This window comes from Lasioglossum baleicum, chromosome 9 (assembly GCF_051020765.1).
Source record: "Lasioglossum baleicum chromosome 9, iyLasBale1, whole genome shotgun sequence".
NCBI lineage: Eukaryota > Metazoa > Arthropoda > Insecta > Hymenoptera > Halictidae > Lasioglossum > Lasioglossum baleicum.
In genome coordinates, this window is record NC_134937.1 from 5,061,689 (window position 1) to 5,074,651 (window position 12,963).

Below are 12,963 nucleotides of genomic sequence, written 5' to 3' on the forward strand. Positions count from 1 at the left end.
AACCAAAGTATGCATGCTAATGTCGTGCGCCTCAACATACACCTCTGTTGGTCGGGTTGCCGCATTTTAGGCGGATTTTTACTTGTTAATAACTAAATAACGAAGCCGAAATCGCAATTTTTGTATTCTTCTTTTTCGACTTATATTGTCATGGAGAACCACCCCTTAAATTGTTTCCCATCTGTAGTAGAGAACACTCTGTATAATATAAATAGTACTCCATTAACAATTTCAAAATAATTGTTTTTCATATACTATGCAAAAATAGCTTACACGATATTATAATAATGTAAACTGTTACGAGATATTGTGTATTATACGAGATTTTCATCCGCCGACAATTAAATGTAGATATTCATTTATTTGTTTCTAATAAATAAGTGTTTGTAATGATATTTTTTTATTTATCTTAACATATATACACAAGGTACTATATAAAAATATTGAAATCGTGCACGTGTTAAGGCAAGCATGGGCAATATGAGACAATGAGAAGATAATATACAATATAAAAGTGTATAACTATAATAAATTTCCGAGGCACGAACATTATTTTAAAAAATATATTAATTCTTTATGGATCCATAAGGTTAACTGCAGAGGGTCGAAGATTTAGTTGATACTCTCCGAAGATCATAGCTGCTAACCACTTATATTGTTCGTCCTTCAACGTTCCAGCTATCGTACATCCGAAAAATGGAGTTTCTTTACACCTAAAGTATAATATCAATACATATTATTTAATAAGCGAACATTTTTCATTATAGCGAGAAAATAAATATTTATTATGTTATGGTTTCATTAATTACCTCATTGGTTTGTTATTTTTTGTAATAAATGTAATGGACCATCTGTAACAGAAATACATGCACATGTAGGTATAGTATACTCTTTTTAATTATCACAAGAATTGACAAAGTCCAACACAGTGGTCAGCAAACTGCTACTACTTGAGTGCGGCTCTTCCACGAATGACGTGTTTAAAATTAATTTATTTTATTTTAATTCAATATAGTATTTTAATACAATTTTCATTCAGTCGGCGTGTTATATCCAAAACCAAATAGTCGTATAAAATATTAAATAGTTATATCTGAATTTAAATTCAATTCTAGTTTAATGTAGTGTATCTAGTTTTAGCCGACTTCTAAAAACGGTTTTTGCAAAGAAAGGCTCTCCAAAGAAATCTATTGGGTTGGCAAGAAAGTAATTTCGATATTTTAAGGTGAAATGATGATGACCTGAAATCGCACTTGGATCAGTTTTTTGCCGATAAGGACCAGCAGTTTTATGAGCGCGGAATTGTGAAGCTACCAGAAAGATGGCAAAAGATCATCGAACAAAATGTAACATATTTACTGTCTTGTCTTTTGCCATCGTGTGGAGAAGAGAAGAAAAATTGTGTAAACGGAAAGCTTGGTGACCGTCACTAGTGTAAACTTACCCAGTTTGTGGATTTCGTTTAGGCTCATGACCTAAGTACCAAATGATATCTTCTATCCTCCATTCGTACAATTTAGTAGAACACACCTTGTCTTTGTAACAACAAAGTTTTCCTTGGCTAAATTCAAAGAGGTAGGTTTTGAAGTGTTTCATCTTACTGCTAGCGAATTTAAGTTCACCAGACGGTGTTAGTGGTGGTTTTATCTGTAACAAATAAAAAGGAGTCAAATACATTTATCAATCTAAATATTCTTTTATGTCGGAATGACAATGATCTAAACTGGTGTTTAGACTAGTGGTTTCTTCTTAAAACCTATCATTAACCCTTAGCACTCGAATGGTGACTCTGAGGCGCCACTAAAAATTGCTGTACCACTCAAAATATTATTTACATTATTTAATATATCGGTATCTAATCGATTAATAAAGGATTAATCGATAAAATCGATGAAACGATGAAATCGATTAATAATTTAGGTATTATACGAGGTATTATACCAACTTCATATTCATAAAATTTCAAAAATCATAGGGAATGGAAATATTCCAGTTAGGAGGAAATGTTTAATTTTCGAGTTAAAGTAGCTGCGAGTGTAAAGGGTTGAGTTTCTTCAGTGATCAATTCAATTTTTGAATAGTAAAAATTGTGTACATAGGGCGCGTAAGAATTTTAGAAAGACATGGCACAGAAAAGTTTGGGAAACACTGATCTAAACGAAGACAGAAGTGCAAAACTAAAATACTTGATTCCATACGTTTTACAGAAAACCTGGGTATTAATACTATAAATAATAAACGCGTGTGTCATGAAACGAAGCTAAAGATAATAATATAAATACGAAGGAATTATCTAACAATTTCTACACTTCATTGTTGAAAGCTGTAAACTAATATGAGTGTCAGTGTATGCTTTAATGGATATTGATACTTTTTACGTTACAACGTGTAAAGCAAGCCTAATTAAGTCACATCCTGTCTTTGTAGCCAGTAAATATGCATTTACTTTTCCCCTTCTGACTCGTGTGCTCTAATCCACGACGAAACGGTCGCTATGAAAAAGTTGCAGACTTAAACGACCCTGAACCCCACTAATTGTATGCGTTATTGTGCATCCAGGCCGTGCGAAACAAATTGTAACATACTTTCACAAATCTATGAGTCGATTCAAATGTAAAAATTCAAAAGAAATTTAGATGTGAAAATGCAAATGCCTTCACAAGTCGAATAGTTGTCGGGTATAATGCATACACATTTTTATTGTCAGAGACTTATGTTTAAGGGATGAAATATTTTTCTTAAAGTTACCACCTCGGAAACAATCCCGGTTGTACAGTTTTTCAGCATGACAAATATAATTCACTTGAACATTAGAAGTCGAACAGCAGCTACTTTAATTTGAAATTTTACCTTTTTGATGATAGTAATTGAAGCTGATATGTAATCGATTCAAGGGTATAAAGGGTATAGCAAAAGATATCATTTGTAGAAGTATGGTGTTTAACCCCTTCTGCATGAAGATTTTAAACAGTCTAACAAATATGAATGTCACTCGTTTCTTTTTTAATGAAATAAAATTTGTTTTGCTTGTAATCAATATCTAAGCATTAAAATAAAGGGGCAGCCACACAAAAAAATAAATAATCTTTTCTACGACATTTTTGGGGATAAAGACGTTCCAATCATTGTAACTGTAAAGAAAATTTTACACAAGCTGATTTTGCATGTCACCACTAAAAATTGCTGTACCATTATCCACAAAATTGTTTACACGATTAAGTGTATTGGTATCTAATCAATTACTACACATTTAAGTATTGTATGAGGTATTATATCAATTTCATATCCATAAAATGATAAAAATCATGTACAATGGAATTATTATGGATCGGAAGAAATGTTTAATTTACGAGTTAAAATAGCTCCGAGTGTAAAGGGTTAAAAGAGGTGCCATTTCTATGGCTGCTGCTATAGGTACGCGTTCTACGTTCTATCACGTTTACCAAGGGCAGTATATCCTTGTAGAGGTGATCTCTTTTGAGAATGAGAATGTTGTCCTTCCTATCCTCGGGTTCCCAGTATCCCCACCTTGCCACCGTTTCAAGGACACGTTCAGTATGATGCAGTGGCCTTTCCAGCGCGCCGGATAACGTATACTCCTCCAAACAAAGTTCATGGGCCGGTGAATTAGTTTTCTCTGCCAGCTCCACGCATATATCAAATGCAGTCTTTTGTGGTCCGATCTGGAAGTATTTACGGTCTAATTACATCCGTGGAAGTTGTCCTCGTCATTATCTATACTATTTTATTTTACATACATTTAACTTTTAATTACTCGCATCTGGTACTTACTATCTTACAACATTAAATTTAGTGTTTAAAGGATAAATAAAGGCCCCATCTACACTACGAAATATTTATTTTGCAATAGAGTAGTTATTTTATTGAATTTATTTATGTTGAAGTCATATATGAAGTTCCATGTAAACAGTTATGTAGAAAATGGAGTGCGAGTAACTGAAGGTTAAAAATTTGCTTTTTTGCGAGTAGAAGCCAATATAATTTTTACAATCATTACGTGATTTTCTCTAACACTAGATCTAAATCACACTAAAAATGACTATATTTTATAAACCATATAAATGTATCTTTAGAATCTTCATAATCGTAAATAAAAAAACTTGAAACCCCATAGTTGTAGTGTTAAGAATTAATAAGAATGTACTGTACATGATTGTCTGTTGATTTTTAAACAATTTTTTGTTTTCTTCACGTTGTTGTGTGTGAATTTATTTTACTGTTAATTATAATATGGAGTAAATAATATAATATTTATACATATGCTCTGAAAGTAATCTGTAATTCATTAATTATACTAAACGCTAAGAAAATAAAATAAGAAAATAAAATTTCAACAAATTCAAAATAAAACACCCGAGACCGGTCATTCAACTGACGCTGATAGATTTAGTGTTAAATAGCCATAGATAGTTATATTTTCTCAATAAGGTACAAATGTTGGAAATCTTCTTTCTCACAATCAGAAGATAGAAACAATGATAAATATTTCGAGATGATGAAGATGAATGGAATATCCTTATGCACGTGAAAGATTATGATAACATTGGGAACAAAGTCAAGAGTATTAACAGTGATTGGTTTTGAACTTTGTTATTTTATTTTTTTTTATATACCAATCGCCTTTGCATATATTTCAAAACGTATTAACCTTTAACTACCCGCGCTGGTGTAAAAAGTACACCAATACAATAATATATGTACTGTTCAGAGCACGAGAGAAAACTAGCGGGAGGGGAACGGGGCAAGAGGAACGCAAAGACAATCTTCTTAACCCCTTCCCTGTCCGCTAGTTTTCTCTCGTGCTCCGTACACAGTTATACATGTGGTGTACTAAATACACCGCGCGGGTAGTTACGTGAAAATTCAGGGCGCGGGTAGTTAAATGTTAAGGCTTTACTTTACTCGAAAATTACATAGTTTAAGAGTTATGACGTTTTTCCCGAACGCCCGTATACTCGACACACTGTGCGAGGGACAGATTCAGTTCGTGAAATGCGGAACGGATGAGGGTTAATAGTTTTATTAGACATTTGATTAAGAAAAGGGATTCTTACCGTGACATTGACGCATTCTCTGTCTTTCGAGAAAATGTATATCCATATTTTGAGATCGCCCGACGGTGCTCCACGCGGTCCATTGTTCGAAACGTGATGCTTTTCGAGCACCTCTAAAATTTTCGCCTCTTTCGCGAGCTCGGCTGCAGTTAATTGATAAAGCTTCGGATAGAGTTTGATGAGATCACCGATCACCCTGGTCTCCGAACGATTCCATTCCTCGGCGCTGTTTTCTCCGGCGTGCATCAACGTCGGACCCCAGATCGCTGAAAGATTCTCGACGGTCATCAGGTTCCTGGAACTCTGTTGACTCAGGCAGTGAAGGTGAGCAAGAATCCTTCGCAACGTCGCAGCCGGTACAGGACTCAACGTGGATAACAGTGTCCTGTACACCGTGATCTGCTCGTTCTCGTTAACGTTTTCTGCAAACGAAAATCAGAACCTTTTTCTTCCTATTGTTCGATCGTGGATTCTCGTTGGAGAACAAATGTTTAATCCTTCGAAATTTCGGAAAATCAATCTTTGAAACATTTTTTTCATTAACAATAATAATAGGTGACTCATCCTACATACACTCTCGCTCAAAAGTATGTGGACACTTTGCTGCAAATATACAATTATATGTACATATATTAATTTGGAATTTTCCCTCAATTTTAAATTTTATATAAATCACAATAAATTTACTAATTTATATTTTAATTAAAAAAATTTTTCCTCATAAATTTTATGTAAATCACAATAAAAATTGACTAATTTATAATTTATTCTAAAAGTACGAAATTGTACAATTTAATGATTAAAATCTCTTGAATAAATAAAAGTTCCCTCGGTAGGGCTAATACTGTTTCAATCTACGATGATCCATTAGCGCGGTTAATTTGAAATTTTTCCTCAATTTTAAATTTTATGTAAATCACAATAAATTTACTAATTTATATTTTGATCTTCATGGAAAATAATGTTTGTGCACCAATTACAAGGTACTAGAGCTAAATGAAGGTTCATGAATATGTTGATAAAATCATAAGGACTTTGAATCCTTCTACTGTTTTAGATGCACATATGTATTCATTAATGTTACAAATGCATAAAATCTGCAATCCATCAGATGATTGCATACGTTCGTGCTCGATATGAAAATAAAATTCAATGGTTAAATTTTAAAGAATACAGCTTTATTCATCAACTAGCTGTACCCGGCCACGCGTTGCTGTGGCTGTCTGCTAGCTAAAGCTACAGCTGTTTAAAAAGTCGGTAAACCAAAAAGTTTAAGAAAAACGCACACTTTCTGTGTTATAACTCCTAAACTATGCAACATACAGAATCGGATCAGTGGCCATTTGCAAGAACTCGACGAGCTGAATCCAATGAGTACCTCAAATTGAATATTGGTGCTACCAGTCAAAAGTTATAAGCAGAAACGTGCCCAAAAGAGGGCGAAAAAGTCGTCTCTGGTCACTAATGACGTCACAACTTTTGAACGAATGGACTTTTTCGAATGCGGATTGTCCTAAAACCTTCTCGAAGAACCGCTGCGTCTAATGGCTCAAACCCCATCTTTCTGCGTTCAGCCGTTCTCTTGATCTTAGATTATGAACAAATAAACATTTAAATTTTTATTTATATAGATTACATAGTCACCATTCTTTTTAAAAAAGAATGTTCTGGGTTAGGTTCTTTTTAGAAATGAATGATGACTATATATAATTGATTAATAAAGCTGTATTCTTTAAAAAATCATTGAATTTTATTTTCAAATCGGGTACGCGAATTTGTATGCAATCATCTGATTAATTGTAAGACAATGCAAGGCAGTCATTTTTAGTGCTCGGCAGTTTTATTGTTAACGAACTCGATCGTTCGGCGAAACTGGAACACGTTTTCCGTTAAACGAAAGTCGTTAAGTTCTTAAGTAATGAACACCGGAGATTCAACAATACATATATGCCTCCTAATGGGACGGGCCGCGGCGCGCGAAAGTACGTGTGGGTGTCGACAGCTTGACATTCTTCTTATAATTACGTATGCAAATACCGGTCGAAGGCAAGAAGCGATTTATTTGCATGCACTGCTCTTCGCGGAAATGTTCTATCGCCTTTAGTCAGCGTGACAAACTTTCCGGTTCGTGTTAACACATTGCTGATCCAACAACCATAAATGTTCCACGAAAAATCGTTGAAATCTCTCGAGTGAAATAAAGATTAAGAACTTAAGACTTATTGGTACGCCTATTTTCAATAGTACAACTATCGGGCCCGTTAACTCCTTGCACTACGATTTATTTTACGGTTGCAGTGATTACAACTTCATTGTTAGTTCATAGTTTTCTAGAAGAAGAAATTTTATTTCGGTTTGAAGGAAATTAATAACTAGATTGTACGGATCTTTATGCATTTATAGCTTCTCAAAATTTTCAAAAAATACTACAATAGAAGATTCAACAGAATTCAGTACGATTTTTATTTATTTCAGTTCTAAGAAGGCCGCTACCACTGATTTTTTTCTTTGATTCCAGTTTCTTATAATTCGTCAACAAAAATTGCAAATTCCATACATATCTGCAGTCTATTAACCCTCAGATAACGGATGATTATTATAGCTATAGAATTGGCAATGCTTAGGACCGTTCACAGCTCTAATTAATAATTTTTAGAAATTTTCTTTTGGTGATATCTCGTGTAGACACATTAATCTATCCGATATCCTCAATGCAACAGTTATTCAGTTAGTTTAATTGGTTTACGAATTATACACGATCAAAAGTGGTAAAAATTGCAAATTTTCATGATTTTCAGCCTTTTTATCACTTTGGTCGTTTATGATTCGTAAACCAATTACCCAATTTCACAATGTCATTTTCAGACGTATATGTAATTCCACCTATTTCTATCAAAACCAGTCAAAAAGACTGGTCTTTAGAAAAAATATGGACTTAGTCATTGTAGTTATATACTTCTTTATGATCTTTATGCAAAATAAAAAATGTTTCCATACATTGCAGGACACAGGAGCTAAATAAAAATTGTATTCTTCTTTTAATTAGCCTATTAAGTTGAAACTAATACACTGATGTCCTTAAATATTTTTAACATGTCCACTGCTTTAAATTATATGTAACTATTTTTGTCATAAATGCATAAAATCCGCAGTCTACTGATCACACACGCTTTACATCAGAATAACTTTTTTATGAATGGATCAAACGACTTCAATTTCTCTGTAAGGCTAGAAGAATGTAGTTTCGTAATAACGTCGTCTAATAAATAAGTTTGAAAAAATGCATTTGGTCGGAATTGTGAAAAACAATAGTAAAAATTGATTGTCACAACTTTTTTAGCTGGGCAAATCACGAAAATTTAAAAGATGTGTTTGGTCAACCAGTATAAATTATATACGTTCTGAAAATTTCATTAAAATTGGTTAATTGGTTTACGAGTTATAAACGATCAAAAGAGGTAAAAAGGCCGAAAATCTTGAAAAATTCTAATTTTTTTACTTCCTAAATAAACGGACACATTCCATAGTTCCGTTACAAAGCAACGTTCTTGGAACGTGAAACTTCACGTCGAAGTACATTCTTGTCTCTGCAACGTAAGAGGTTTGGCTTTTTATAAAATTGATGACGTGTTCTCGTATTGTAGTGCACAATTCGCGTTCTCCTTTCAATAAACTGGATAAATGAACGCAATATTGCTCAATAAATACGTCTTTGCAATTTCAATTACGTGTCACTTTGATTACAGTAGGACTTCATTTATCTGTGTGTACTCCACTTATATGAACGAGTTTTCAAAGAGTTCCAAATACATATATGAACTCTGAGCTGTTATTATTAGTGAGTGTTATGAAGTGAGTCAGTTATAGAAACAGAATATTTTAAACTGGTAGAACACTGTCCAATAATTACTGTTGGCTGATTCTCATACAGTTTTTTGCGCTAACTCCGAATCTGCCCTTAATTTTCCCCTACACGAACAGTTTTTGAGAAACATGACTTTGAAAAAAACTATATTTTTCAACTTTAAACAAATATTGTGGTGTTACTATAAAAGATATTGAATTGTTCTTTGCAGCAGAAGCAATATTAATACATTATGAATGTTTGAATGTTTAAAAAATCGTTAAAGATGGAGAGACACCACTTTTGCACCAATATTTGAGGATATTTTTTAGTTTTTCTTAAAAAATAAGGGTCCTGCGTATAGTCGTACTATATCACGCGATAGAGCAGACTTTTATCTTGAGAAACAAACCCTTTGAAGTTTGCAACGTCGACGTTTTTTCGAACCAGAAAGCAAAATATTGGGTTGGAACGAAAGTTTGTAGCGTTCTTTAATCAAAATTCAAAGATAAAATTAAGATATTACTTTTTTTGTGACCGACGAATAACTGGCCACGGAATAGAATCGCGCGCGCGTTATTAGTTATTTACAAATTATCATAGTAGAAATGCATAGTAGCAATATCTGTTCCTACGCCTATGAACGACGGGAGCTACGCGTGAGTCGAAAAATGGGGATCAAAGACCGTCTGCAATGCCCTTCTTGACCCCTTCCCGTCCCGCTAGTTTACACTCTTTCACTGAACTGAAATGTATATAGAAATTGATTTGCATAAGAAGAGAGGGACAGTCAATATGATTATTAATTAAATTAAAAATAAAGCTATGGTCGAATACTCTTCTTTTTTAAGATAAACTGAAAATATCCTCAAAAAGTGGCGCAAAAGTGGTGTCCCTACATCTTTAACGATTGTTTAACCCTCCGAGTGCTGTGCCGGAGTCATTTTTAATCGGGAACATCCAAATTGTCATTTCAGTACTCAATTTGTGGCAATTAAACTAACTGAATAGCTGTTTCATTGAGCATAGCGGAATACACGAGATATCATCAAAAGTAAATTTTTAAAAATTATTAATTAGAGCTGTGAGAACGGTTCTAAGCATTGCCAATTATATTGCTGTTAAAATCGTCCGTTGTCCGAGGGTTTAAACATTCATAACGTATTAATATTAAATACCACTGTATTCGGGAAAGTCTACACAATCTTTTGCTGCAAAAAGAAAATATATGTGTTAAGAACAATTGAGAATTGTTCGACATTTAGTATGTCTAATAAAATCCGTTAATCTACTGAAAAGATAGTCGTCTTAAACTTTTGTCCGCTACTGTACATACATACACAGAGTTCTACTGTGCTTGGAGACTTCTACTTATTCATCGGAAAATAATTAAGTCCGTTGAACCGTTCCGCAGACAGTCAAGGACAGTAAGTCCTCCTTACCTGTATTGAGACAAAGCCGGTCATGAATGTTTGCAGGAAACAATGGATCCGGTAAATCACGGAGAAACCTTCTGAGAACCGTGGCTACGTCGTGCTCCGTATACGAGCCTCTCGTGATTTGCGTCTGCCACGCGTCGTGACGGAAAGCCGTCAACAGTCGGACAACGGCACTGGTGGACCCGCTACGGCGATAAATTCCCTCAGTCATGATACCTTCAAAGTAACATTTGACACTATCACAGACAACGTTATCATTAAATAGCACCAACCATCACATAGAACGTCTATGCAACCAGAGCACAGACCCACTTGCACAAATTGACAGGTTTACATTGAAACAATCAATGCTAAGTGTGTTAACACTAAGTTGCTGAGTGTCTACTTGTAATTTGCAAACTGCAGTACTTTATAAAACCAGACTGCGGATCTCTATGCATTTATGGCACCTGAAAATTTTGAAAAACTGCTGGAATGTAAAATTCGATAGAATTTGACACGATATTTTTATTTATATATATTGAATCTGCAAAGGCCACTGAAAATAAGATTTTATTTAATTCCACTTTCTCTTAATATTTGCCTATAAAAATAACACGTATTCAGTTTAACTAGGCTACTGCATAGCGGTCCGCAGTCTAGTTATATGTATGGTATCATCCTGTACAGTGAAACCATAAATTAACGGGATTGACGTCACGTGTTATTTACCATGGGCATATATGAAATTGATGCATTTGTCAAGTATCACAGGGACATCTTCTTGCGTCAGTTGCTGTTGTTCTAGGGCAGGACCACACGTTATAGCTGCTTGATAGAGTGCATGTCTCCATGCAGATCCTTCGTGAGTACCTGGTGCAGCTATGTGCAGCGCACCACTGCCACCTGCATCTACGACCACTACGGGAACGGATCCCGCGTTTGGATTCGGACCTTCTTGTTCCCGTAAAACTGGAACATATCCAGGGTTCATAACTGTTACAACCAAAATAAAAAAGCTTCACAGTATTGTATCATTATAATTGTAACTATATGTACACGTACCGGGTGATACAGACTTATATTATACTTAATGTAAACTTTGTCTTGCACAATATTTTTTACAGATTTATAACTGTCAGAAATACATAAATATCTTAAGTGGCAGCGATTATTTAAATCATAAACAGCTTTTGTTCTATAGAAGGTGAAGAAATGCATATTTATAAAAGCTAATTTTTTAAAAATCGTTTAATTATATGATTATCCGAGTTGTTCTAGTTTGAAACAGTTGTTTATTTATAAAACAAACACGTATTTATTTAAGAAACTCACCAATGCACCGCGCTTTTCGAAGATCGAGTTCTCCAAAGGTGACAGCCATGAAGGGATCGAGAGATTTTGTATAGATCAGAGTTCTTTGATGCAAAAGAACCCAGGCCGTGAACCATACGCCTGTTACGCCTTCCTAGAACACAGATCACCTAATGTAATAGTCAAAATAGAGATTATTAATAACATAAATTAACTAGTTCATTTTACAGTATCAATTTACTGTGTATTCCACCATAGTTAATTTTATGCTGTTTGCGCTATAATCGCGAATGGTCTGATTTGAAACAAAATAATCCAGTTTAATTGTAAATAACTTCTTTAGTGTTCCAATTTGTATGCACACAACCGAAAGTGTGTGAAGAGAAGAACGTTCTTAAATATTCGTAAAATATCGTATTTAAATATGAATCTGTATCTCATTATTACAGTGTTCCCGCGATTGTTGTGAGAACCTCGTTGGTATCGAGTCTCAGGTAACGAAATGGTATTTACTACGTTTTTTTATGTGTGCCGAACATAGTTTTCTTGGATAACTTTTCCAAGTGTAAACGACGATCCTGGGTAAACAACGGTGCTAAGCGGGAAATTTTTGTATAAAACTCCAATTTAAACACCCTAATACCTTAATTTCTTTGTAGCGCGATCGACCGCCCACGGGGGACCCCCTGGTAGTGGGGATATAAAAGTCACATCATCCACATACCCGAAAGTCACATCAATCGCGGGAACACTGTATATCTTATAAAAGTGAGAATTCGCATAAACAGTATAAAACACCCACTGTGTACTGATCACTTGACTTTGACTTTTACTTTGACTATGAGATTTTATGTATTTATGACAAAAATGTGTAGATGACACACGAAACAGTAAAAACATCGGAAGAATTAATTACAATATCATTATCAATTTCAAACAGACATTAAGAAAATAAATAACTTTCTATGTAACTCCCACAACTTGCAATCGATGCAAACAGCTTTTATTTCCCATAAAAATAAAGAATCTACTCACTAAACTGCGGATCCTTATGCCATATAAAAATTGTCTGTATCATTCGGAAGAAATAGCAGTAACATGAAAATTGATATTTTTCTCTTACGAATGTTATGAATAAAGTAAAGATAACTTTCAATTGTTCTGGTGTGTTTACTCTTTTGCATTTGACGTGCTCGTTTTTATCATAAATGCATAAAATCCACGCTCTACCGATGACTCATAGTCGGCAAGGAACATGAGCAAGGTTCAATACCTTCAACATTGACTTTCAAATTAAGTGAGTAAATGAATC

At 34.2% G+C, this 12,963-nt stretch overlaps 1 protein-coding gene across 5 annotated transcripts in view; it reads right to left on the reverse strand.

The window, feature by feature from the left end:
- Positions 1 to 383: 383 nt before the first annotated feature.
- The window catches only part of Rhogap15b (RhoGAP_ARAP and RA_ARAPs domain-containing protein RhoGAP15B), a 35,318-nt gene continuing 22,738 nt past the window's right edge, over positions 384 to 12,963 (reverse strand). For 4 of the 5 annotated variants that reach the window (XM_076430433.1, XM_076430432.1, XM_076430430.1 and 1 more), the window contains 8 exons: positions 11,673 to 11,805; positions 11,070 to 11,333; positions 10,362 to 10,574; positions 5,076 to 5,497; positions 3,444 to 3,683; positions 1,445 to 1,647; positions 810 to 851; positions 384 to 713 (listed from right to left, as the gene is read on the reverse strand). In XM_076430433.1, coding sequence (XP_076286548.1) covers positions 575 to 713; positions 810 to 851; positions 1,445 to 1,647; positions 3,444 to 3,683; positions 5,076 to 5,497; positions 10,362 to 10,574; positions 11,070 to 11,333; positions 11,673 to 11,805 — 1,656 coding nt within the window. In that variant the 3' untranslated portion in view covers positions 384 to 574. The remainder of the gene's footprint in view (positions 714 to 809; positions 852 to 1,444; positions 1,648 to 3,443; positions 3,684 to 5,075; positions 5,498 to 10,361; positions 10,575 to 11,069; positions 11,334 to 11,672; positions 11,806 to 12,963) is intronic. The other variant, XM_076430431.1, reaches the window with a different exon arrangement.